General features: G+C 40.2%; 1 protein-coding gene across 1 annotated transcript; it reads right to left on the reverse strand.

Annotated features, from left to right (window-relative positions):
• Positions 1–2,408: 2,408 nt before the first annotated feature.
• CGA (glycoprotein hormones, alpha polypeptide) lies at positions 2,409–19,997 on the reverse strand. The gene is made up of 3 exons (XM_085574835.1): positions 13,920–19,997; positions 13,000–13,190; positions 2,409–11,555 (listed from the first exon to the last, which is right to left on the reverse strand). Exons 1-3 carry the CDS (start codon positions 14,074–14,076, stop codon positions 11,478–11,480), a joined length of 426 nt encoding a protein of 141 aa, XP_085430961.1. The 5' UTR covers positions 14,077–19,997; the 3' UTR covers positions 2,409–11,477.
• Positions 19,998–27,667: the final 7,670 nt, after the last annotated feature.

Consider the following 27,667-nt stretch of genomic DNA (forward strand, 5'->3'; position numbering starts at 1 on the left):
TAACAAAGCTGTCTCCCTCAATGGCAGCTCACATTTTAGCTCTCTGGAGCAAGCAAATCCCAAAAGAAAATTCTGCCCTAAAAAAATCATGATGAAGACGAAAAAGTCAACCCTTTCTTGTTGTTTGAAGCCTGAGCTTTAAAGCCAATTATAATTCAAATTATAAATACAGTCTATTTCTGCCTCACATTTTAAAGAACTGTGAAACGCCAGATGGCTTTTCTGTCGCTGTGCCCTGCCATATAAAATATATTTTTATGGTTTCTGATCTCACTACAAATAGGGCATGAGAATGATAAGCTGTTAATGTAAAAATAATTTTCCGTGTGAACTTGCCGTGTCTGGCGGCAGTTTCTCAGCAGGCTGGGAGATGCCCTGCTTTTCCACCACTGGATGGCATTCAAGGGCCATAAATACTCACGCTGGGAACAGCAGCAAAAGAAAATTAAAATACAAAGAGTCCAAAGCCTTTGGATGCTTGGTAATTCTTCTGTAATATATTCATGTTTTCAAGATTCCTAGGAAATAAATCTGGTAAGATTAAAAAAACTGTTTCGGAGGAGAAAGGAGCTTTCCTCTGAGACGAAATTGAATATGCATGTAGGATGTGGGACATGAGATCTGAAAGCAGCATTCCAATTAGGAGAATCCAACAGTCATATCTCAGCATCGCAGTCTACATCAACATTAATACAGGCTGGCAATTCGATGTATCTTGTGTTTTTCCTACCCAATATGGACCCAACAGGGAGAGAAAAAGCGAAAAGTATTAATTTGACCTTGGGTCTACACAGACACAATGCCATGGTCGTGCACACACAAAAAGATCTTTAAAGCATTTCTGCTTTTTTGCTTTAAAGCTCAGCCCCGTCCTACCGCCAGGCAGCATCATTAAATCCACCCCAGCTCACAGCTGAGCGGCTGAGAGGAGGCTGCGCTGGAGACCCCCTGGGGCCCCTTCCCACCTGAGCCGCCCTGCACTTCCAGCCCCTCATTAAGAATAAAGACAGGCTGGCACAGACAAGAAGAGCCCCCCGCAGCGGCAGCAGCATTTGTTGGGGTGTAGGGCCGGGTCGGGTTCGCCGGGACACGGCCGCTGCTGCGCCCGCAGAGCGCAGCGCTGCTCGGGCAGGGGCAGGGCATCGCTTTGACCAGGGAGCGCCTTGGAAGGAACAGTTCGCACCTCTGCGCTACAAAGCACAGTTTGGAAGAGGAGAGACGACAGAGCCACGGCCTCTGCTGTGTAAAGACGGAGTAGGAGCAACAAAACGCTCATCAGGAAAAGCTGTGATATTCTGGGCTGCCAAGTCTGTAGGTTTTGCTATGAAGTCTAGCTGTGAATTTTTATTCCCTCTTCAATTTTTTCAAGTCTGCCTAGGGAAACGAGCGTTGCTGAGCGTGTGGTTGGTGGTGGCGTTCTGGCCTCCCTTGCCCAGAGGTGTTGGTGTTTCTCAAGCAGTGCTGCCTGGAGTGCTGGTCATGGTGTTTGTGGTGATGTGCTCAGGACTCTTTGCTGCAGATTAGTTCCATTTGTGATATGTTTCCTTCTGGTGAGGATTTAACTCGGGGGACAGGTGCCTGCAGGTAAAAAGGGGGAAGGTCTAAGGATACCTAAGTTAAATTGTGATCTTTGCTAGCTGTTGTACAGGATTCTTCACAGCCAAAAGAAGTTGATGTGGCTTAATCTTCCTATTCCAGTGAATGTGTCTGTAGTATTCAAGTATCTCATAAATAAATATATATACTCTATAATAAATACATTATATAGTATTTAATAAATGTATATGTCATAGATTTGTATATTATATGTTATATATTTAAATATTCATGTCCCTAGAGATGTGTCCTTTGTTCAGAGAAGATCTCCAGTGGCATGTGGGGTAAAGTCCTCAAAACAACCTGGTGGAATCTTAGCACCCAGCTGCAGGCAGCTTTTAGGGGTGTTTGGTTGCTGGTTGTCTGGAGAAGCTCTCTTGGGTCCCTGGATCTGATATGATAACGTGTCATTATCTCTCTAATGTAGTTTATGAGGCCTAAAAAGAAAATAGAGGACTTACTACAGTCCTGTACGACCTTGCTCTCCCAGCCTGGGCACTGCTGTTCAAACCCGGGCTTGAGGGCAGGGAGCTGCCCCCAGAGAGCAATCTTCTGGTCTTCTTTCATAGCAGTCTGCTCAGACCAGACGGCTCATATCAGATACAGATCTTGTCCAAACCCTCTTCCTGTAAGACCTGTTTTATCTTACCTGAAGAGGTGGAAGGGGTGGAGTGGTTATCAGTCTTAAACTACTATCAACTATACACAAGATTTTCTACCCAGCCCATTGAGACAAGGTTTTACAATAACAGAAGCAGAACAACCTTTTTTCCTTCCTGTGGAAGAACAGTAACAATGTTTTTGACACTTAGCATACACTGTAATGTAAAACAGAAGAAATAGGAACCATCAAGGGCAGAGTTTTAACTCTAAGTATCAAAACACTGACTCTGAATTGGGTTTTAGAAACTACAAAGCACAGTTCAAATACACAGTAATTTCTCAACAGAGATTATGCACACAACAAAGTCATTGTGTTCTATCTGACACATTCCTCATGTAAGAAGCATTATCTTTGCCTCATGGCCATTCTCTAATCAAGCAGCTAAAAAGGAGCAAATCTTCCTCATTACCTACACTCACAGCCATATGGACATCCAGAATCACATCAGCCACCGAAATCAGTTGTTCTATGCTCATCACCTGATGCCTGTAGAGCCCTTGTGCCCAGACCAACAGCCTGGAACTCAATTTGTCCTTGAGGTGATCTGCAACATAACCACTGGATGGATCCAGAGCATAACCACTGGACTCGTTTGTGTTGTCACCAGCTCCCTCTTCCCAAGCACTTCACAGAAATCTATTGCATTCATGGCACCAGCAAAAAGCCCCTGGGCTGATGCTGCCCAAGGATGGAGGAAATGAAGATCACAGAAAGGCAAGTTGTTACAGTAAATAGCATCATGCTGTCTCCATGTTTATTATTCTGAACACTCTGCTGGTTTTCAGTCTCCCCACTGCTAGATCACACGTCTAGAGCAAAATTATGTTTTCTCTTCTGCTTGGGACAGAAATTATTCAGTAATGCTAGGAAAGTAGAAGATATCCTTGTTAGGAATACTGTTATACTATGAAACCCTGTATCATTGCCCCAGAAATGGTTAATGCCTCATGCCCAAGCAAAGAAAAAGAAAAATTTAATAAAACCTATCAGAAACAAGTATTTAATCTGACCAAAAAGCAATAAAAAGCCCCGTTCCTTCTAATGCCTACAGGGCCAAGATCTTAAGCAATGGGTTTGTTTAGGCTTGCCATTATCTTTGCATTTATGGCTGTAAATGTTACTAATGGCTATGCAATTACCCATCTCTTTTAAGCTTTAACTTAGAGCTCTTTCAGACTTCTACCTCCAGCTCTGTGCTTGGAGGCCCCATCAGCTGGAGCTATTTCCCCTGGGCTCTCAGGCAACCGTGCACCCTTACGTTTTCCAGTAATACATGGCTCAGTGTTTTGCCCTTTTATTTATTTTGTGACTTTTCAGAATTGCTTTGCTGTTGTATCCTCCTCTGGGAATATATTTACATGAAAGGAACATTATGATCCACTTAGTATAAGGACTTAAAAGAAGAGAAATGACAAACACATGTACAAACATAGTTATTCCAAATACAGCTAACTCAAAAACCTGCAGGGGAAAGAAAAAACATTCTCCCTTCATTTGCCCTACCTTACTTAAATTAAGAAGTGTATGCTTGTGTTAAGGTGTGAGAGCAAGGAATAACATTCTCTATCCCTGTCTGCTGAGGATGACACCTGATGGGCCTTTGCACTCACTAGAGTATCACTTAGAAGATGGGCAGAAAATAATGATGGGGAATAAAATGGAGATTAAAAATAAAACAAAAAACGAATAGAGAAATAGAGCATGATGGCTTTTCCTCTTTGAACACTGATTCCCTTAGCTGTGACTGCATGGTAGAAGTTACCATGTTCATACAGGCTAGCAGTGACTCACTGTAGTCATTCCTGGAAGTAGGAGAAACAGGCATAGGAGCTGTGTTTGGAGTGGTGGTTTTGTTTCTGGACTGACCCTTCTCTAGGCTGTCTCCATGCAGAGGTGTAGGAAATTCAAACCTTGCTGTCACTGAGCCAAACTATGGCTAGTCTTGCTCCAAAAGAAAATTTCCTAACAATATTTTCAAGAAATGAAAACTGACTCTGCTGTAAGGAAGCCTGACTCCAAACCCTGCAGCAGGGTAAAGGCAGTCTTAGCAATCACCAGGGGATTGTTCAATCTCTATCAAGCAGCAGCTTGAGACAGCTAGAACTGGATACTAAGACTTGGGGCATTTTACTATTATAATACTTCAGAAAATGGAGACATGCCAAAATAATGCCTAAACAGTGTTTTTAGAGAAGCTTAAGTTGACACAAGGTTGGAGAAAATGTTTCTTTTACAAAGCAAAAGCTAGCTAAAGCATAGGAAACAAAGGGTAAGGCTAACTTGGACCTTTTACTTTCAAGAATCAGTTTTACTCAACATATTAATCAGAAAACTAGAGAAGAAAATCCTCTGTGACATTTCCAGATTCATAGAATGTACTAAACCCTTCCTCAGGCAGCCAACACTTATGCTGAAGGTGAAGATCCCCAGAAAGACCAGACAAACCAAAATGGTCAAACAGATATCAGATAAACTTCAGAACATATAAATATAAGTTCATGCATTTAGGGAAAAATAAACCAAACTACAGGTGATGCCAAATGCAGAACTGGAAGGGGCATGTCAAAAAATAAAATCTTCAGAGTTATTATGTATGAGTCTCTGGACAGCAATATAAGCTAAAATAGTATCATGGAATCAGATACTCTTTCATGATAAGGGTACCAGAACAAGACAGAGGGCTTCATTTTGCTGCTACAAGTAACTTTAGTATTACCACATTGGAGTACAAGTCTGCTCTCTGCATCTCAGGAAGGGTGAAAGAGTTAAAGCAGGTATGGGGGAAAATGATCAAGAAGATGCCTTTCAAGGAAAACCCTAAAAATGCTGGGGTCTTTGTGATAGAGTGGACGATGCTAAGAACAGGAACAGCTGAGTATTACAAAATAATTAAGGAGTATCTAGGAAATTAGTTTAAAATAGAGTAAGTGATTTTTATACTTCTGTAAGTTATTGTGACAGGAACTTATAAAAGCACATAATTCCAGCAGGTTCAAACTAGAGTGGATAAATCAATACAAAAGAAGTGCGTGGGTAGACAGAGAAAGAACAAGGCAGAGATGTAATCCCTAGCAGCCCAGCAGCCCCCAGTAAACCATTGTGGATACTGGCACATGAGGGAGAGATTCTGTGATACTTGGGAGTGGCACAAGGGAAACCAAGTGCAAGAAATGGCCAGAGTCTGGTGATCCCATAAACAGCATCTGATACTGCCAGAGTCAGAAACCAAGTGGATGGGCTAGAAGGATGATTAATATGACCTGAAAGATGTTTCTTATGCTTTTAGACCATCAAAATTATGAAGAAAGACAGATTATTTTAAAAACAAATTATAAAACCAATAAACCCCAAATTGTCAATAAATTAACACTGAGCTGAAGTCCTCTCCCAAAGCAAATTTCCTGGCCTTTTTTTTCCCTTAACCAAAAGAATAGTGGTTTCTCTCATACCCCCAGACCCAGAACGGTTTGGCAGAGCAGGAACTGTTAGGTTTACTGCTTACACTGTGTGCAGATAATGAGATGGCATCTTGCTCCAACCTGACAGCAGGACAAGCGCTGGGTTAACATATGTCAGAGACACGGGAAATTGCAGAGCAACAGGGAAACCCCTTAAATGGTGAAATCCTCCAGACACCTGTTATAACAGACGCCTGATTAACTGTTAGTTTTATTTCATCACCAAGTGAGTTCACAAGTTTCCTGGCATCATCTTCAAATCAGTCTTTTTTCATGGCAATCTTCATTGATGCCCTTCCCTCCACTGTTATGTGCGCATATATTTAAGGGAATTCCAATTTAGTAAGGAGCTTTTTCCAGCTGTAAAAGGGAAACAGCCTATGTTTTTCCAGAACAAGCCCTGGGATAACCTCTTTCCCCCTCATCACTATTAAAAAAACACTGTTTAGGCAGGGTTAAAGGGAGGGAAAAGGACTGCTCGCTTGGAGATTCTCAGTCTTGCTAGGAGTAAGAGGTCTGGTCTGAAACGTCAATTCATTAAAATCCCTACAGCCTGAGAGCTTTATCTTTCTGCCAAGACGATGCCCTTCCTGTTCTCACCAGCTGTGGACTGTAAATTGAAAGGTTTTTCAGCCTGGCACCTGGAAGCAGTGAGGCCCTCACACTCTGTCTGTCCACACAGGTGTCCAACAGCTGCTCCTCAGCAAGTGTTTAACTCTCTGGTCAGGTTTGAATATTTTTGGATAAAGGGAATTGACCTCAGGAAGGTCTTAGCAGCTCTGTGAAAATAAACACCTACTAATGGCAAAATATAAAAATTGGGATCTGACTGAAAAGAAGTTGGTAGCACCCCTAAGCAAACAAGCTGGATGGACAAACAGCAGCCCTGGCTCTGCCTAATGGCTCTGCAGCAGCTCAGGAGAGCATCTGACGGGACCACCAGGCAGGAGGAAGAGTGTTTGCTGAGGACATGGCAACATAGATTTTCAATGAGATGTGGCACAGATAGTCAGGAAACCAAGTTTCACTAACCCCTCTGCTCACAGAATGAATTTGTTTTAGGACTGTGATGATGTAAGTTTATATAGGTCACTGCAACAGCAAAAATATATCATATCATTTTTATCTTCAGTCTGCTTGATCTTCAGCATTTTTAATCCACAGTATCAGTCTGACTGATTCATTGTTACTTATAAACCACACTGAGAAAGACTTCATTTTATCTCCATGCACAAATACCCTGTTCCTAAAATACAGAAGATGTACATTGGCTATCTACATAAACAAGAGACTAGTTTTCCTTCTGATTTTATGACATTGTCTGTCTGTGCCCTGTTGAATATATATGACCAACTGAGCCTCTATTTCAGCCATTTTATAATGCAATGAAACAGTATTGTGCTTTATTTCTGTTTTTGTTTTTGTTTTTTGGTTTTTGTTTTTTTTTTACTGCAAATATGGTATTTAATCCCTACACATATAAATCTAGAGTCATCCATAGTACTCCTACTCATATCCCATTTATTCTCTATTATGGTCCACTGTATTAGCTTCCTGATAACATGTAGCATTGTTTTTCCTAGTCCTGACTGTAAGTGGGCCCACTGATCTACCATTGCCACTCTTCCAACCATGGTCTGGATTTTTACTCTTACTTTCAAATGTAAAGAAACACATTCTGACCTCATTCTGACAGCTACAACGGCCAAAGAAAATGTATTCAAATAACATATGTTAAAGATGTAAAGGTTGGCTGCTGACTCCTGTGGACTTCAGGACTCAGGGATCTCTCTGGACTGACTGGTGCAGCCCAACTGTGGGCACATAGGGACTCTCCATCTCAGTCTATTGGACACAGCTCCTGTCCTTGTGTTCAGGTTTGTCCAGAAGAAAAGATGAGCATTTGTCCCAGAGAGGCACCAAGGAAACTGCACAGAGATTACTCAGCAGACCACTACCTTCAGCCACAGTCACATAAACACAAACAACCCTCACCCCCCTCCTCTCCAGCTGATAAGGATTGAAGTCCTGTATGAAAACATGTCCTCGCTTTGAGATTCATGAGCACAGTTACATTCACAGATCCTTGAATATCAGCTCAGCTTGTAAAGCCCTCTAAAACCCATGCTTTTAGAGCAGTCCCTTACCTAGACCAAGTGGGTCTCCTCCTACTCTCCAGATAGTCCAGCTTGAAGTTTGCTAGCAAGAAAATGTATGGACCACACATTCATCTCACAAACCTCTCCACAGTCATGCATTCATTGAATTTAGCACAGCTTCTCTGTCCACCCATGCCCTGACCCTGTGTCCCCTTATTCAGCACGACCTAAGACCTTGAGTCCTTCCAGGTTCTGGCTTCCTTCTGCTCATCAATTAGTCCAGCTGAAAATTTGTCATACAATTACACACACAAGTACATACAGGATAAAATTAACTAGGGGGAAAAGAAGCATATTTTGTTATTTACATGTGCTAATATTTAAACGTCTCCCACATAAATATACACCCTGGTCCCTCCAATTGCTGGCAACTTGACCTACCCAGTGTCCCTTCAACTGGGACAATCCTGGTGTCTAGAAGAAAATAATTTCATCCCAGATGATGAGTGCTCTCTTTTAGAATGATAGAATCATTTCAGATTGAATAGACCTTTAAGATCATCTAGTCTAACCTTTAACCCAGCCCTGACAAAGTCCCCTGCTTAATCATGTCCCTAAGTGCCACATTTACACGTCTTTTAAATACCTCCAGGTTTGGTGACTCCATCACTCCCTGGGCAGCCTGCTCCAGTGCTTAACAAGCTTCTCTGTGAATAAATGTTTCCTAGGATTCAGTCTAAACCTCCCCTGCTGCAACTCCAGGCCACTACCTCATGTCCTATCACCTGCTGCTTGGGGAAAGAGACAGAGCCTCACCTGGCTACACCATCTGTTTAGGGACTTGTGGAAGTTGGTAAGGTCTGCCCTGACCTTATCGTGCTGGCATACTGTTCTTGCTAGTTGCTGTCACCAAGATCTATGTGTTCCTTCTCCAGCTCTCTTAGGACTTGCAGCACACACACAGGGGATCCAAAGTTTTGCCCATTCCCTAAGGACCCACGGCAGGAGGCTCATTCCCGCTTCCCACTGCTTAGGAAGCCCAGGATGCCCGAGTGCCATCCCTAATGGCTCTGCTCTGTCTTCTTGTTTCCCTTACCACCTGCTGATGAGTTTGTGTATCTGCGTGCTTATTCCACCCCTTCCCTTGTCATGCGTTGCTACTTCTGAACTGAAAAGTTAGAGACAGAGAACTTAAAGAGGCGGTGTTCCCCCATTCTACACGGCCTCACAATACACACTCCGCAAGTTCTGGTGCCTGAGGTTGCCTGAGGGGGAGAGGGATCCCTGAGTTGAGGAGGTCACAACTAAAAGGCTTGGTACAAACAAAAGGGGAAAAGCCCTAAAAAAACGCCAGGCATCCTAGCAGGACACAGAGCTAGAGAACTTTTTTTTTTTTCTTTTTTTCTTTTTTTTTTATAAAGCATGGATTTCATGCTAGTTGGTATTTCTATGGTTTCACAACCCAAAATATGGAAGTTGATTCAAAAGTTGTAAACAAAAATTTATTGTGTGGCTGCTGTGGGCAGCACAAGCATAGATAGACAGGCAAGTGTTTGATTCTGCTAGAGGAGATTATTTGAGTAAGACATCATCCAAGAAGGTTGGCAACACAAAAAGGCACATCACTCCTAAAAGCAAACTTCAGGGAACTTGCTTCCGTGCTCTCCTTTCCAGTCCTGTCAAAGTTATGAGAAAATGAGATACCATTCCCGAAGGTAATCATGCTGCAGCCCAAATCACTCCTCTCTCATTTCCCAGGAATCCCAGGTAGGACCTGGCTTTTCTGCAAAAGTAGCCACATCAATCCCGTTTAATGAAATTGTACAGCAGCTTGGAATCATGAGTCAGCTACAGCAGCTGCTTGACATGTATTCCCACAATTTTTGAGTGATGATCCAGAATGAGAAATTAGACTCTGCATCCTGAAAACCTGTGCTGCTGGTGTTGATAATCTAATCCTAAAGACCATCCTGCTGAACTTTCTCTCCTCTGACCAAAAGTGACGCGGAGGCAACTGAGACTTATATAAAACACTAAGGGAAAATCTTTCCAGAATATTGACATTTTCCAGAGTAGTAAGAACAGTGAAGCAACGAGATCAGTCTCCTTCACAAAATTGGCTTTTTTCAAGAGCAAGTCTGGCAAAACATCTTCCAGGAATGGCACGATGAAGCTAGCACATAAGAGAGGGTGGAGGGCTTAAGGTGTGGAGATGAGGTTAGTAAGGTTTATTGAACATATACTGAAAAACACTTTTCTAAGAACTTAATCTCCTCTACATACGAAAAGCCTTTTCTTCTCCACAAAGCCCCATGATTGTATTCTTAGCAAATAGCACTGAATTTGCACTCCAATAGACAGAAGCGGGGTGGGTGATTGGTGGATTTGTATGTTCATTACAAGCCGATCTTCAGCTCCTCAAGTTCCCCATCACAGCTTAGCCCTGGGGGTCCCTCTAAACTACTTCAGTCATTTGGCATCGGCACAGGTAACAGCCACAGCCATGGCCCGGGACAGAGCAGTCACCCTCACAGCCTCACTCCAGGAAATCTTCCCTATCCCCATTGGAATCTTTTACTGCTATCCTCCCAGCTTCAATTGCTGGGAAATCCCACACAAGTATATCTGAGGCATTTTGAGTTAGCACATTTAAACCTTGCTGACAGTGACCCAAGCAAGGATGATGTTCTCACCCCAGAAATTAGGATGAAGAGCAAAGAAATTAATTCACTTCAGTTCCCATAGGCAGGCTTCAGACCTGTGAGCAGTTCCTCCAGAGCCCCCGATGCAACCCACTACAACTAAACAAGTTTTTGATGCTAATATCAGGTGTTATGAGTACATATTCTGTGCTCCTCTTCTCACCTAACACATTCCCTGCCTTTTCCATTTGTATACCTGGGTCTAGTACGAGGCATTTGGGAATTACTAAAGCCCTATGCCTTGATGAAGACAAGCAAAAGGTAAGCAGCTTAAACACCTAATACTCTTGTATGACTACTCTATTCTGCATTGCTACATGAAAATGTACAAAACTTCTTCATAGGGTTTGATTTTGCATCATTTGCCTATCTATATGGGAGGAGAATAAATACAAAGAAATAGAAAAGATGGCACAGAAAGACAGAGTACTATGCATAGAAGATATACAAGTATACTTTCTGCCCATTAGGTAAAATAAAAATGGAAGAAAAGCAGGAGGAACAATACATAGCAACTTCAAAAAATTTAATCATTAATTGAATAAAGGGAAAAAAATTCTTCTTCTGTTCCATTTCCCATACCTCACTTCTTTTTTCCCCACTATCTCCCATTAAAAAAATCTAGAAATTTAAATTGCATCAGAATCTATTTTTGTCTGTTAAGATAATAAATCACCATTTTCCTCAATAAACATTGATGATTTAACTGATAGTTTATTTTAAAAATAGATCAAGCATTTGGTCATGCAAGTGCTGTATTTTATCCCTAATGGAAATAATTACACTTACTTAAATGCACAAAGAAGCAAGGAGGAAATAAAATAGCCATCTATCTTATCCAGCGGTCTACCCAGAGTCTTTATCAGAAAACATAAGGTTTTACACTGTGGTGCTATAAAAGCTGAAAAACAAATGTTCCGTTCACCGTTGTCCTTGACCATTAACAAAGGGACGGGCTTTAGGATTTATGATAGTAGCAGGTACTGCAGTGACAATCTGTATGGTTCTCTATCTTCACATTGTCCTTAAGGGTAATCTTAAAAAAAGAAAACACACACACATATAACAAATAATTAGGATTAGCTGCACAGTAAGAACAGCACTGTCAAGTAAAATATGTCTGAAAACTTTTTCTTAACTACAAAGTAAACAGGCCCTTTGGGGTACATGTACTAGAATAACCTTAACACCAACCTATGAAGCTGCATCATCTCAGGTTTTGGAGCTGTAATGTGAAGGTTTTCAGTAGTGACATGCATAGTGACATAATATGCTGCTCTTTAACTTGGACATTCCTTAAAGTGTCTAATTTTCCAAAAGTGTCAAGTAACCAATGTATGGAAAATCAGAAAGTGTCCTTAAAATACATCATATGGAAATTACAAAAACAGAGGCAACGAACACAAGAGTCACCTTTCTATTTAATCTCAACCAAATTCTAGATGCTGCCTCAGGGCAAGTATAACATTGTCAGTGTAAAATAAGATCTATGTTCTCCTCAGGTGAAGAGCCAGGATTGGTTCAGAGTAGTTTAAAGTAGGTATCTGGCTCTCACATCCAGTGGGCACCCAGTGCTCTCCTCAGCTGCACCCACTGAGCTGTCAATTGACATTTGAGGGGTCAGAGGGGATCTCACCAAGCCTCCAGCTGTCACTCTAGAAACACTTTCATGGGTTCTGTGTCTGCCAACCATACCCATATCACTTCAGTACCCTAAGGTATTTCAAATGCACCAAATCTGTGAGTGGATAACTCAGCTGACCCTCTAGCTGACACATTTAATGAGCCTGGTTCAGGTCACCACAGGACAGACACCTTAGCTTGTTTCAACTAGCTCACCATTTATTACATAAAATGTAAGGTTTCTTCACTTGGATCCTAATCACTCCCAAAATAGCTGGATTTAGAAGAACCTTCCAGATGAATGTTAAATGCTCACAGTACTTGCACACATTTACAGTTCCCTCTTGGTTATACTGTGAAAAAGTAAAACACCATCTCAATTCATCTAATGAGCACAGATGGTTTTGGTCCCTCATTCCCATATATATAATTGATAGTATTGACCAGACACCTTCTCAGAGAACACCTGTTTATGCAGGAAAGACACTTGGTAATTTACTTATTAAAATCAAATACACACTGCATAGCATTTAAGGGAAGGGTGCACATCCAGGAGAGTTGAAATTAGTGGAACAAGTCCATCACCAGAGCTGCAGGTGTCATGAGACAAAGCAGTTTCATAGAATCCAGTGGCACTGCACCAATTTCCTCATCCCAGCTGAATATCAGACTTGCTACTGGTTGATAATTTCTTCTTTAGAAAAAAAGAAAGAACCAAGGCATAAAGGACATAAATGCCAAAGATTCTTCCCTCAAACTGTTCTCCATTGTCCTCCAGCAAAATCATATTCTTTACTATTCACTGCTTCAGCTTAATATTGTATTCTAAAAGAAGCTAAAGCAGACCTCATTCTCACCCTCACCTTGGTAAAGGCCTTTGCTACGCAGCATGTTGCTTCTGATGTAATGTTCTTTGGAACAAGCATGGTCTTCTTGGACCTCATTGGAGTGGGATAGGCACGGGAGAAACAGCACCCAGTGCACTGGTAAATGGGTGCTCCTGGCTTGGAAAAGAATCTGTTCTCCCCTAGCTTGCACTCTGGGCAACCTGCCATAAAAATATAAGGAAGAGAATTTTACTTGATTTCCAGCTGTATTTTCATTTCCAAAAAGAAAGGGAAAGTGCAGGCCATAAGAGGAAGCACAAGCCACGTTCTGTTGCTTGATGTCTGCTGTAGATAGTTAAAAGCACCAGCAGGATTTGTAGTGCTTCCTAAACATTGCCTGTTTTCAGGCAAGATTTTGTTATAGAGCACTTATGAAATGTTCAGTGGTACCAAGATTTTTGTACATCACATTTTTTTTATATTTTAAGGCTACATAAAAAAGCCTGCAACCTCCAAAGTATCTTTAAAATCTAACATGTGTCTTTCACAGAATGCTATACCACCAGCATCCCATATTATGGGATCTACATATGAAAAATATTCTGTATATTATGAGGAAAAGCTGTGGTTCTACTGTTCCTAGTGTTATGTTGTAATTTAGTTCACAGGAGTACAAGAAGCCAAACATTACTATTCAATAGTGTTTTAAGGAATAAGGTTACCCACATCAACTTGATGACATGGTCATCTGGGATATTGTTGACCTGGAGAAACTAAATTTAGGGAAGAAATAGGAAGCATGCTCATAGAGAAGTTATCTTAATTTATTATACCCTTATTGTCAATAAATGCAACTGAATGATAAAATTTATGACTACATTTATAAAATGTGAAAATTTAATTAATATTCTTTATAATTGTTCTATTTCTGAATGCTGAAAGCAGCTTACCCTGCATGAGAAACTCTCCATCTGGGAAAGTATGAAGAAGATGTAGAAATACGGACAAAATGGTCAATGTGACAGCTGCATACTTCCCATAGCAATCCATGATCTGTCTAGAAATATAAATACACACATTGTTGAAGGCTGAGACTAAAGGCAGCATGAAAAGAACATGGCCCCTGCCTGACGTGGGTTACTAAAGTGGAAAGAAATAAAGTTTATGAGCAAAACTGAGATGAAGTGCTTTCCAGTGCAAAGAATTAGGGCAGTGGAAACAAGCAGCTTCCTAATAAAGACAGAACAAAAAAATAGAGGAAAGAGAATGATCTGAAGCCCAGCTAAGCAGAATGGCTAAGGGGCTAATGGCATGGTAGTCACCAGGTGGCAAGGCTGGGTGCTAGGTACAAGTAACTTCACCTCCTCCCTCTCTCACCTTCCCAGTGAGTCAGTTCATACTGGCAGAAAACAGAGGATAAAGGAATTAAAAGCAGCCAATTATGATCAGGAAGAAAAAAACTTTGGCAACAATTTCAAAGCACTAGAAATAAGCATTTAGAAGAGGTATCCAAAAGCCAGTTCAGTGTATGCATGTAGGTATGCATACAAGGCTCTATGCAATCTGTGGTTTTCCTTCTCTGCTTGGACTTTTCCTGAAAGCTTTGGAAACATTGAACATGGCTGTTAGGCTCCGAAGAAGCAGCTGCCAGCCCACTGTAACCTGCTTCTTCAACAAGAGTAAGCTGTGTCTGCAGGAGAAATGTGGTCCTTCACACTTGTTAAGGTCCACAACTGCTTATGGTCCTGCCAAACATTTTGGGAACTGAATTGTGCTCAAAAGCAGAGTGGATTGGCTGGATCCTTCCCTCCAGAAAGTAAAGCACTTTTATTAAGGTTGTTTTCTGTATATCCTCTTTCCAGTCCCTTAGAGGGGGTGTGACTGCTGGCAGACTTGCCTGCACTGGAACACAATTCTACCGTTTAATGTTAAACCATGCTCCATCCAAGGAAACATTCCCTAGAGTGCAGGAAGTCAGCTGGAGAGTCTCATGCACCAGCAGAAGACAGACAGACTTTACCAAATTATCTGTTGCTACATCATCCTGAGCTTTTTGATAGCCTAAAATGCTTCAATGGCTCCAATAAAAGAAGCCAGCCACAGGAATAACACCACAACCCTAGACAGATTATCCTGTTTTTCATGTTTTGCTGAAGGCACTGTGGCATCCTTCACCCTAATTTTTCCAATAAGATACTATGCTATAATTTGGTACATTGTCATGGCTTGAGGGAATCCCAGAGGGAAGTTTTTTTACATTATATTAACCAAAAGGGGAATTGAAATTGCAGATTTGCACTTCCTCTATTGAGTCAGATTGTCAGGCTCATACCAAAACAACCAGAGACCTGTCAATAAACCACAGATGTGATCTCCTCTACTTTTCCAGAGCAATAGCTGTTTAGTCTGATGGTCTTACTTGAATTTTCTGACTGCCCCCATGCTGTTAACCCAGTTAATTTTCTACCACTCATTTCATCTCACCGTCAAAACCAAGGAAGCTTTTACTTTGTTCTATTAAATATTATCTTTCTTAAGCTACTAGAACAATATAAAATGCCTGAATTTCAGGAGCTCATTAGAAAGATGGTAATTTTAAATCTTTCCCAGCAGATTAATTCTCCCCTCATTATTTACAATATCTTGTCTTTTTCTATTAAAGACTCTAAAAGATGCGTTATTACCACAGGTTATGTAATGTTTGATATTTGACAGCAATTGCTACCATTGAGCAGGAGAAAAACACAAAGTTACTAATGAAGAAGTTTGGGACCCAATCCAAAATCAAAAATTATCAATGTTTAGCTGCAATCTAACTCCACAGCCTCATTTTCTCCTATTTACAAAGTAAGCTTAATTCTAAGCATTGATGTTTTAGTCCCAAAGTAACTTTTAAGTTAGTGTTCAAAGCAAAAACTTTGACAGAATGGAAGGAGGAGGAAACTTTTGAGAAAGAAGGGAAAGAGAATGTCAAAACATATGTAATTGTTCCTCTGTAAAACAGTAATTAAAAAATAAAAATATATTACCTCCCTTGTTTGACAAGAATAAATCAGAGAAACTGCAGGATGGTGTTTGAAGATGAGCTGTCCTCAACGCTTGGTGGTAAGTTCCCAAAACTGATGTATGAAAAAGTTGCATCTTTCTTTTATACCCATAACAGCTAGATCATATTCCTCGCCCACATCTAAGCCATTGGATCAACTGTACATTTTCTCTAATGACTGAACATCACTTTATGTAATTACCAGCCCACCATGCTGATCTTATCTTCAACCTGACTTAAATAAGGATTATTTTTTTTCTTATATAATGAAAAAAGGTCAGATTGAGAGCACAAAGTCAGTGCTGTATGAGTTTCCTGGGGAACTCAAACACTGAACATACATTTTTTTGCTACAGTTTTCATGAACAGAAGCTCATTTTTAAAAAAGAACAAATTAATGTTTTCTAACACTTCTTTTTAAACAGGAGAATATTATAAAAAATATATTATAAAACACTGCTATAGAAATGGCATTGTTTTAGCAGAGAATAAAAAATAGAGCATCAGTGATTGATGCAAACATTTAGAAGAAATGTTAGTTTGTAAATTCTCCATTGAATTTAATGTCCAGAAAATGAATGCATGGATAAACACAGAAGGAATACCTTTATAAAGGTAAAATTTCTGGCAGGATCTTATCTTGTTTTTAGAATAAAGCTAATGCAATGGAGGCACTTCTGAAAACTGCATCAGAGTGCAGCTTAGAGACTTGTAAGTCCTCAATTTCAAGTGACAGAGTCTGTGGAGATGCTGGCTAAATAGTACGGGTCCTACTCTGGCTTCTGGCAAAGCTGCACAGCCAGGCTCGCATCCATTGGAGGTTTCCCTTCCTCCTCTCAAAGGGAAGGCCAACATTCAAACACCTTTTGGGAACAGCCCCTGGCAGTGCAGACAGCCTTGAGTCGGTGCTAAGACTTCCCTGCTGAGTTTCCATGTCCTGGAGAGTTGAGGGAGGTTCACTTCAGACATAAAAGCTCACTGCAGAAGTTAAGTGCCTAAAGCCTAGTTACTCACTCTGGATTGCCCTTACAGACAACGGAGAGAAACAGCCCTAAACATCTATTTCAGTACAAGACTAAGCCACTTTTATGGTGTGCCTATTTTTCATCATTGAGAGTCCCAAGTAGCTACCATGGACTGCTCACTGTTCTAGCCAGAGAGATTTACAAATTAAAAAAATTCTTGAACACCCAAAGGCTTAAAATTACCTTTTAAGGACCTGATTTGTGTCACACACTGATGGAGATGGGATATTGAAAGAGACCCCCTGCAGCTTCTCATGTTCCTATCAAAATGAGGCATTTATTCACAAAACAATCAGTCTCTTACCAAAAGTTTATTATATAGTTGGATTTGGTGAATTGCAAATTGAATTCCTCTGTAGATTTCTGCTCTTCAGTTTTCTTCTCTCCCTTGCCGACTCTCTTCTTAATAACAGCAACACCCCCAGACTCCATTTGCTATTTCAGACACATTTATTGCAACCTTTATCACCTCTGCCTTCACTAACAACCTCATCTGCTTCAAGGTGTCAGATACCTTTTTCTCTTCCATTTTTTCAACTCATCACTGTAAAAAAGTTAAACTCAAAACAATTGTCCCCAGCCTACGCTTGGCTTGAAATTGGCTCCTGTTTCACTACTGAAGATGGATTTCTGCACGCGTAAGTTTGTCTGGTTTTTTTTTTTCAAAAATGTGTGCTGGTCCAATAAAAGATAAATTTTAAAAAAGCCCCTCTCTCCACAATTTTTTCTTCATTTAATAACAAAAGCACACAGCTGAAATTTGAGAGCTATTGGTAAACATAGTTTCTTAAGAAGTGCTTCCCTTAAAGCACAGAAGACAGAAGCTTAATATTTCTTGTCATTCAAAGCAAATTGATGAAAATTGCTGAAGTTTATAAAGTACCTCTGTCCTGCCCATTTTATACTCACCTCAGCTTGCAGTCCTTTGGGAAAGCCAGAATGGTTTGTAATGCTTCACAAAAGCTAGAAAACTGTTTTCATAACAATGAGAATAAGTAAACTTTGTATTGTACATTTGATACTTTCCCATGTATTGTAGCAAATCATCTACTAATAAAAAGCAAAAGCTATGCAAAACGTTTATTTCATCAGAAGGATTTAAGCACAGTGAAAGTGTTATCCCCACAGTGAAAAAAAAAAATGCCCACAACCTGCTGCTCTTTCCCTATCAGAATGTATTAGGAAAAAATCTTGTGAAGTCAATGGAATTACACTGGTATAAAAGATAGTTTAAAAAAGCTCCTATATTTATTAAGAGGATTTCTTACTTTAGCTGCTCCAAATCTCCAACTAAAAATACTTGGTAAAATCTGTCTTAATGTGTGACTGAATGAGAAATGAGAGAACATGGCTCGCTGTTTTGGAGGGGAAGAGGGCACCCTCTAGTTTACTAAATCACTTAGTGATACTCCCACAAGTATTTTTGCCACACTGATATCATGATTTTATGGTCTGTACAAGCATATGGATAAAAATATAGGTAAATATGTAACCCAAACTGGACCATCGAATATGCTTTGCCAGGATCATTATTTTGCCATTCTGCATTAGAAAAATGCAACAAATTGCTAAAATTTCCAAGTTTATTTGAGGCAGTATGTTCTTAAATTGGACTGGGACTCTATTAAGGAACATATGTGACACTAAATATAGTACTTGTTAAGGCTGAAATCAGCGTGAGCTCAGAACCTAAATATTATGAAATTGCAGAACTTTTGTCTCCTTTCTAGGAGCTGGGTCCCTACAGCTCCTTCTCTGGCTGTCTCTGGAAAGGAGAGCTCACGTCTCCTCCGTAGCTCTGCCAGATGCTGTCTCAGGGTATCTGTCCTACTTCCCTACTTAGCAATATCTGCTTATCTGCAGGCTGCTTCCTGATGCTGCCTCTTCCTTGCTAGAGGAAAGCTTTTCTACTTTGCCACTCAGCACTGACAACCAGCGCTGCCTGTAAAAGACTGGGGAAGAGTTCTCTTGCTTCAGAAAACAAATGCTTCTATTCAAAAATAAGTCCACTCTATCCATAAACAGAAACACACCCTCCAAGTGTATTTACTAATATTTACTAATATTAGCACTGTTAAACAGAATCTGCCTATTTTAATAAGGGTAATACAAGGTTTACTATACCATACCCTAGCAGAAAAGACAATAGAGAGCACACCTAACTTTTGGTTTTTAATTACTGCTGTGGTCATCCCTGCTTTCTTTATTGGTCTTTCTAATCCCTGCTGACAAGTAAATGAGAAGAAAAAACCTTTAAAATGAAGTTTGGATAGCATTTTTGGCTTGGATGGATGAGCAGATTGAGCTTTGGATGTTTTGGGTTTTTTTTTTCAATAAAAATTAAATTATATTTTAGAACTTCCTCCAAATGCAGACAAAATCCACTTTTCATCATTTGTGCAAAATCAGAAAAGAGCAGCCCTCCATCCGAGAGAATGGAATGCTCACCAAATGCCAGAAACTCCTCTTTCCTTCTCCCTTTGAATCTTCAAATGCCTCCTTGATATCTTTGTCCAGCCCTGCTCTACAGGCTGACACAGCACCCACAAGTGAGAGCCTGCACCAGACCCTGCACTAGAAGGCATCCCGAAGCAGTGGTACTATCTTTTGCATTTTGGGTGTCACTTCCTTCATTTCTTATGCTATCTTCCAGAAGTTCCTAGGAGGAGAGAGGATATCCCAAGTCACTCGTCACTGACTTAAGCAAATTATCAGGATGGCTGAAGAGAGGGAAGAACCAGAATGAGTGAGAGCATATCATGGAGAGAAGAAATTTGCTGGGGATTCAAAGGAACAAAAGAAGTAATTTGAGTGATAAATAAAGAGATATGCAGGTATTTCAGTATTCCACAGTCTCCCTCCTTCTTCTCAGTTTGATCCTAATTTTTTAGTTGCCATCAGTTTATTCGCAGAGACAGTAACACCAGCTCAGTGCATGTGTTACACATACCTGTGTGTGTACACACACACACACACACACACATATATATATACACACACACACACGCATTTATAGCTGTAAAAAAGGCCCCCTGAGAAAATACACACCATTAGGAACTCCCTTCTGCTGAAATACTTCATACTATATTATGCAAAGAGTGAAAGACAAATTTTCTATTCTTTTACAGATGCTTTCAACTGATTATCTAAAATTGTCTCTCAAAGAATACTTCTTGGCCTCAGCCTCCTTTGTTTAAAATTGACAGAAGTTCTGCCATTATTTCAAATGACACTGGATCAAGACTTTTAAGATTAGCTATTAGTGTTCTCAAGCTTCTGCCAAACATTGATTATTCTGAGATAATAAGTCTTTCAGTACTTATTGCATATAAATAATTGACTGAAAAGCCTCTCCTATTCCAAAACCATAGTGTAAAGCAGGCTCACTAATACATAATTTTTTGTTTGTTTCTAATGGAATTAATATTATAGACTATGGCACTTCAGAAATACGTGCACTAAACATTACTTCATGCAAGCTAAGTAAAAACTGTCACTGAAGAAAGTCAGAAAGATTTTAAGGAACAGATATATTGCTTCCCTTTCTTACTGTGATTTTCAAGGTCCAAATGTTTAATCATTGCTTGTTATTAGGCAACTCACAGTACTAATAGGATGATGATTCCTGTTTAGCTCTGTTTTCATGCTTCTTTTTTTAATAGGTTTATTTGAAATCCAATTCCTTTGAGCAAATTTAGAATAGGTAATATTACAATTCTCACAGCATTGTGGGACAGCAAACAAAATGTCATTAACATGTAGGTTTAACTTCAAGGGCTTTAGAGATTGCATTTCAATATTCTTATTCTCTACTTTAATTAATAAAAGTAACCACACCTCATAAGATGACTAAACGAGATTACAAGGTAGGAAGGTCTGTTCCTGTGATGTATAATGCTGCTGAGTTGAAGTAACCAGGTTTGTTAGACTCCTGAAACAGTAAATATTATTAATTTATTTATTATCAGACAGAGGTAAACCACTGGACTGCATAGACTACTGATCAAACCAATTATGTCAATGAATATGTTCCTGCACCACAAGGATAGTCCCAAAAGGGTAGCCCATGAGAGATGGATAATGCTGCCTTAAACATATTTCAACTTTTATCCCTTTTCTTGAAAAAAAAACACAAAACAAACACCCCCTCCCCCCCCAAACCATATAAACACCTCATTGCATGTGAGGTTTAGACTCGATAAATAGCCATGTACAAGTGAAATGTATATCTCTAGTCCAGCTAAAACAAAGAATCAATAATGCAGGATGTCTCATTTATACAACTAGATGTTTCAGCAACCCTCATTATTTTATACAGTAATAATTGCTCAGTCAATTAGCTATTATCCTTTTCTAGCCCCAAATCTGAATGCTTTCATATGTTCACTGTATCACCTCTTATATTAGTAGAGGTTTACATTATTAATTGCTTTTACATTTAATAGAACTGTATTTCTTGATTTACAAACAAAAGCAGAAAAAATGCTCAAGTTCCTCAAATTCCAATCAAATTGCAGCAAGCAAGAAGTAGTCTACATTGCTGATAATTTAAAAAATGCACTGACATAGAAACTTAGCTGGAAAAAGGTTTCTGAAGAAAACAGGTTATTTCTATCACATCACCAAGAGGGTTATTACCAGGTTGCTGTTACCCTCTCTTACTGTCACTGCACAGAGAAAACTGGCTGCCAGGTAATCTGGCTGAATAAAAAATTCACCATACTTAAGTTCCATATTGCAGCAGTACCTAAGAAACCCACACAGAGAACATACAATGGTCCCCTGCCCTGGAGAGCTCACCATCTCATACTGGCTTTGGCGGACTAAAGTTGTTCCCCTAAACTCTTTCTGTTCAACCCACTTGGGCATTTTTCTTAAGCCATCAGATGTCAAACTAATGTTCTGGGCTTCACCAAAATTTTTAGGTCTACATAGTGCAGCAGGTCATTTCCCTCACTCACAGTGGTCTATTCTGATCATGCCTAAGCCATCCCTTCATACAACCACCTGCCCTTTGGAGGAACTGTGCACAGAATTTTTTTCACATTTGCCAGAGACTGTCAGAGCAACTAATAAAGGAAATTAGATATGGTATTTGGCTATTGGTGTGAGTCAGCACACAGAGAATGGGCTAGAGTGTTATAATTAATGCCATGTTGGAAAGCAAAGTGGGCCAGTGCTGCCGACCTCCATACCATTGTCTATCAGAAATAAAAAGTATGTAAATGCTATTACATTTACATAATAACACTTCAAAATACAACTTACAGTGCTTTGAATGCTGGATATTTAGAGTTTATTTCCCACATTGTTGAAATGTAGCCATTCTCACACAGCAGAAGAGTAACCATTTGCTGCCAACAATATTACATGGCTGTCTTCAGGGGCCAGCAATCCATTAAATTTACATCTCAATTTTAGGCTACATGTCTAAGTAGACTATAAAGGTCTAAGCTGTAAGTTTTGGAGGAGGGAGAAGGCAAGGAAAGGCAGTCTTAAAACCTTAAAAGAAAAAAATTCTTAAAACCTTAAAACCTTAAAGTCTTAAAACCTTAAAAGAAAAAAAATTAATGCTGCTATTTTATTTTTTTTTTCTTTTGTTATCTACATTATTTCGTAAGGTAAGTTTAGAACACAAAATGAAAGACCTGAGAAATGACTGAATAGTCTCTTGTTCAGATGGTCTAGATGGTGTGTGTGTACTCTTTTCAGACATGAGAAATACAGTAGGAAATGCTTCAGAGGATCACTCCCTGCTTCAATACTCAGGAATTACTTTGTTCATGCAACATACTGTATGCACTTCAGTAATAAGCTGTCAAGAAGTATAGATTGTTGATATTGTACCCTTGCACAAGTGCACAGAAGGATAAAAGCTACCACAGTGGGATTCAAATCCCCTCAGCTTTAGACATGTGCAGTACATACGGCCAGTGTCCTTGCTGGTGGCTCTGGCAGTCAGTTGAAAGACACAGGCATGGTCTGTCTTAGCTCTTGCCTTAGAATAAAAGGAGTGATGCCCTATAATTGCTTGCTTCTCTGCACTGCTTACAGACAGGTCAAGAAAGCTGGCTTAGATAGTCATATCCATTTTTTAAGATATTCACAATGAACTAGATTAATCCAGTGCAAAGCATCATTAATGTTTTGTCAAATATGCTGGAATGAATATAATAATGTTTTTCTCTTTTGCAATTAAATAACCTAAGAGACATGCTGTAAGCAGAAGTTCTCTGTAACTTCCCACAACATATCCAGGATGTTAAAAAGGGGAGGAAAGCGAGGATTGATCTTATCTGCTAACTGCCTCCCAGATTCTTTCTCTTTGTCTTTGTCTGTGTTCTTTGTAACCTCTTGTTTTAGTGGGTATTTAGGTTGAAAATTCTCTGAAGAAAAAGCTATCCTTCTATCCAAATTATTTTTATCCATGACGATGGTCCTAGACAGTATAACAACTACAGACCAACACTGCTTGCTTGATACTGAGAAGGAAATGCCATGTGTCCTTTGAAAGGATGATGCTGCAGGTGCAGCAGACTTTCAGGAACATAATCACCTCCCCAGAGCTATTCACAGATAGGAATAACTTCACCAGGACCTAGAGTCTGATAGGTGTAGAGAAGTGCATAGACTAACACAAAATGCATTTAACAATATCAGGTTTGAAATACACATTGAGGATTGTCAGCTTGTAGAGTCCTTGGTAGAGGCAGATACTTACAGACTGGCAAAAAATAATGCTGGCAAGTGCCATACAAAATCTTTAAAATAAACCTTCACCTCCAGCTTCATAATGTTGATATCTGAGAGTGCACTACATGCTACTTTAAGAAGGCAGTCAGACCTTTTGCCTAGCAAGCTAATAAAAGCATTTCAGTGTCACCACTTGTTATTTGACTGTATTATTTTTTTCCCTGCTAATATCCTTTACAGTTTTGGGGTTTTTTTTTAGTTTTAAAAAAAACATTTTAAAAGCCATATCTAAATATTAGGTAGGAAATTCAGAGGTAGTACAGATTTGCTATTTCTACTGGCTAGGACCAAATACTAGCAAGAGAAGTATGACTAGGGAACAAACATTAACATTTGATATGCCTTGTCAAGATGAAACATACATTTTTAATTTAAACAGAGATCCACTGCAGCACTGAACCAGTGAAACCAGATTTGCTGCTGTTTGATATGCTGCAGAACAGGGCAATACAAGTGATTCATTACAGCAAATAAGGTCACAAGTTTACCATTGATTTATTGGTTTAAAGGCTTGTGTGTGTGAGATCAGCTCATTCTGACACGGAAAAGTAAAGCTCGTTGCCAATATCTTTGTGTTTTAACAGTTTCCTGGCTGTTTGCTTTAAGTCTTCCACCAATGATGCTTTAATGTGCTAGTTAAAACAGAGGAAGAAACATTCTTGGGAACTTTTTCAGACTGACATCCATAGCACTATGTTTTAAAAACCTATATTAAACAAATAATGAATTAATACTCACAAACATATGATTAGTATTCTCAGAACACACCTTGCAGAATTGTTCAGTGTAAACAGGGAGGACAGGGAATGTAGTGACTGATGGGTTAAGTTTCCTTGGGGGTACAAAAGAGTCCTCTGTGATTGCCATCAGTTTATGTTGGAATTACTCATCTTGCTGCCTGTGAACCAGTACTGGGTCACAAATTTCTGGGTGGTGGTCTAGCAAATGTTTCCAAGAAGAAATATGAATCCTATGCACATGCTTTCCCACCCACTCAACCAAATCCTACATACAAAGTTGTGATCAGTGCCAGTTACAAATGAGGAATGAGCAAGTGCTAACCATGGAGTAAGTGATTCACCAGTCTAACAAATTAAAGTCTAACAAAATAAATTTTAATGCAGAGGAAAGAGTGGGGAAGGAAATTGGGGGGGGGGGGGGGCGGGGGAAGCATGCATGGATATGAACTGATACTTTCATAATTTACCGTATTTGAAGGTATGGCTACACATAATCTGCAAAGTTTATTTAAATGAGCCTGAGATATGCCTCATCAGACAGAGGCAACTGTAATTCCAGACAGACAGCTGAACTGACTTTCTAGATTTGCTCAGAATCAAAAGCAGGGGAAAAGGCACTTTTAGACCTATTTTTGACAACTATCTCAGGCCAAGACAAATTGGCCACTCTCCTTGGTTATAAGGAGAACCTAGACATCTATCTCAGATGTAACCATGTACAGCTGTACTTCAGATTCTTATATTTAAACAGATAAGGCTCACAACAAGCCCCAAAATACCAAAACCTCACCTTTTAGCAGCCACCTAAATTTACTCTAACTATTCCCTATTTCAATCGCTACAGTTTTTGTCAGAGCTTCACTACAGACACCGAGGTTCTGAAAACAGGGTTAAAAACGCCAAGGCAGGTATCAACAGAGGATCCAGAGGCATTCTGCAGGCACCAAATGGCCCCAGGGTATCTCCCGCTGTCATACGGCCACGTATCAACGCAGCAGTTCAGTCACAGAAGCAGCAGGGACAGGGCAGCGTGCTGCCACATCTGGATTATTGTGTTCAGCTGAGAACATGGGAGTCACAGCAACACCCGGTGCCGCTGGATTGCGGCAGTACTGAGGATCAGCACGCTGCAGGCGCCTCTGCACAAGTGTCCCTGCTCGGGTGGAGCTGACACGATCGATGTGCCCGCGGGCACAGCCGAGGCGCGGTGCTCGAGGCTCGGCTGGCACACGCCCGGGTTCAGCAGCCCGCAACAGGCAGCGCCGGCTCCGCTCGCCTCCGCGCTGCCGCCCCAGCAGCACGCCCTTCCCAGGCATGCCGGTGTGCTCAGAGATAAAACCCAACGGCGAGCAGACACTCAAACGCAGCTCAGGGCAAGAGACCGCACCAGCTCCCCAGGCGAGCAGTCTGCACTGTTTGCGGAGCAGGCGCTGGTGTGAAGTCTCATTAAGTTCGGTAATGTCGCAAGTCCCAGCGATTTCAGAGGCATTTAATCATGTACTTACACGTTGGCCGAGCGGGGTGTACACAAGCACGCACGCTTTACTGATTACAACAATTTTTTGACACTAAGCACACATGTAGCAGAATAGTATTGGGATTGTCAAGTACAAGCTTAGAGAGTCCAACCCTTTGATCCCACGATACTTAGGAGGCGGGGCGGGGGGGAAGCTAGAGGTGGCTAAGTTAGTGGGCTGTGAAGAAGTTAACCATGAATGTTCAGAGAACTAAGTGAAGTAATGTTTGAATCATTAATGACGATTTTCAAGTAATAACAGCAAGCAAGGAAGGTTCAAACTGTAGAAAAGTATAAATACAATATTTATTTTTAGAAGAGAGAATAGAGAACATAGAGCGTTTTATATTGTCAACCTTTCATCCCCTGAAATGGAACAAATTATTAAATAAAAAATAGGTAACTACCTGGAACATTATGATAATTATTAAATACCAGTTGGAATGGGTTATTCATGAGAAAAATTGTATCAATTGATGCTAATCTCATTCTCTGACAGGATAATTGCGTTAACAAATAAGTGCAAATAGCAGATATGATGCATCATGACAATGACAAGCTTTTGACATTGTTCCACACAGCATTTTACTAAGTAAGCCACGTCAGTGCATTCCAGAGATAAGTAGCAACCCTGTAGGTGCACAACATTTGTAAAATTGTTCTCAAAGTGCAGTAATTGATGGTTTGTTGTCATTCTGGGAAGCTTTCTCAGGAGGAGTCCCACAGTACGTCATCCTGGCAACAGTTTTATACTCCACATGCATTGAACAGCCTGGGTGATGGCATGTGAGTGCACGGACACAGTTTGGCAGTGATACTGGCTTGAGTAAAATGGCAAATTGCTGTGAAGGATGGAAATAGCACCAAAAATGGGTCTCGAAGAATCAGCCTAAAATCAATCAGGCAAAATACAAACCAGACAACACTTTGGGAAGATATATCTAACAAAGGCAGAAATTTAAATATAGAATAGGAAACGACTGTGTAGGCAGAAAACAATCGGGGTGATCACAAACTAAAGCGAACAATGTAATAGATGACACAAAGAGTAATCACTCCACTTAGCTCTGGCAAAGTCCTAGCAAATGAGAACTGAGTTGGGCACTAGACACTGTGCTCCAAGAAATAAAAACTGCAGTCCATCGGTGAGGGTGAGGGACACATATGACAGCAAGGAAAGTAGGAAATACCAGCTGTGAGGAAAGCTGAAGGAATGAGGTTTATGGGGCTTAGAAATTTGGCAGTAAATTGTGAAATAAAGAGCTCAAGGAGAGGTATTATAGTGGCACTCAAAAATGTAGTAGGCTGCTATAAAAGATTTGGTGGCTATTGTTCCACTGTGACAACTAGAGAAAGAACAAAGATCAGATGAATTTCCAGCAGGGATTTAAGTAGAACACTATGAATCCAATCAAACAGTTCAGATTGTGAAGCATTTAAACAAGCTATGTTAGAGGCTGTGAAATCTTCCCTCCAGAAGTCCTGAGCCTGCTTCTTTTGAAATGCCACACAACTTTCTTTGTATGATTAATAAAAATACCAAAGGTGTACATGGTCATCATTGAGTTTGAAAGGCTCTGGTCTGTGTAAGCCAAAAGTTACTGAGTATTGCTGCATC

The sequence above is a fragment of the Lonchura striata genome, chromosome 3 (genome assembly GCF_050655825.1).
Source record: "Lonchura striata isolate lonStrDom1 chromosome 3, ASM5065582v1, whole genome shotgun sequence".
Taxonomy (NCBI): Eukaryota; Metazoa; Chordata; class Aves; order Passeriformes; family Estrildidae; genus Lonchura; species Lonchura striata.

Excerpts from the sequence above, each read along its gene's own strand:
- CGA (XM_085574835.1), bottom strand. The coding sequence starts at position 14,076 with ATGCTGCCTTTAGTCTCAGCCTTCAACAATGTGTGTATTTATATTTCT. Across the intron at positions 13,191-13,919 it reads TGGAGAGTTTCTCATGCAGG|GTTGCCCAGAGTGCAAGCTA; the intron begins GTAAGCTGCTTT and ends TTTTTATGGCAG. Across the intron at positions 11,556-12,999 it reads AGGCCTTTACCAAGGTGAGG|ATTACCCTTAAGGACAATGT; the intron begins GTGAGAATGAGG and ends TCTTTTTTTAAG.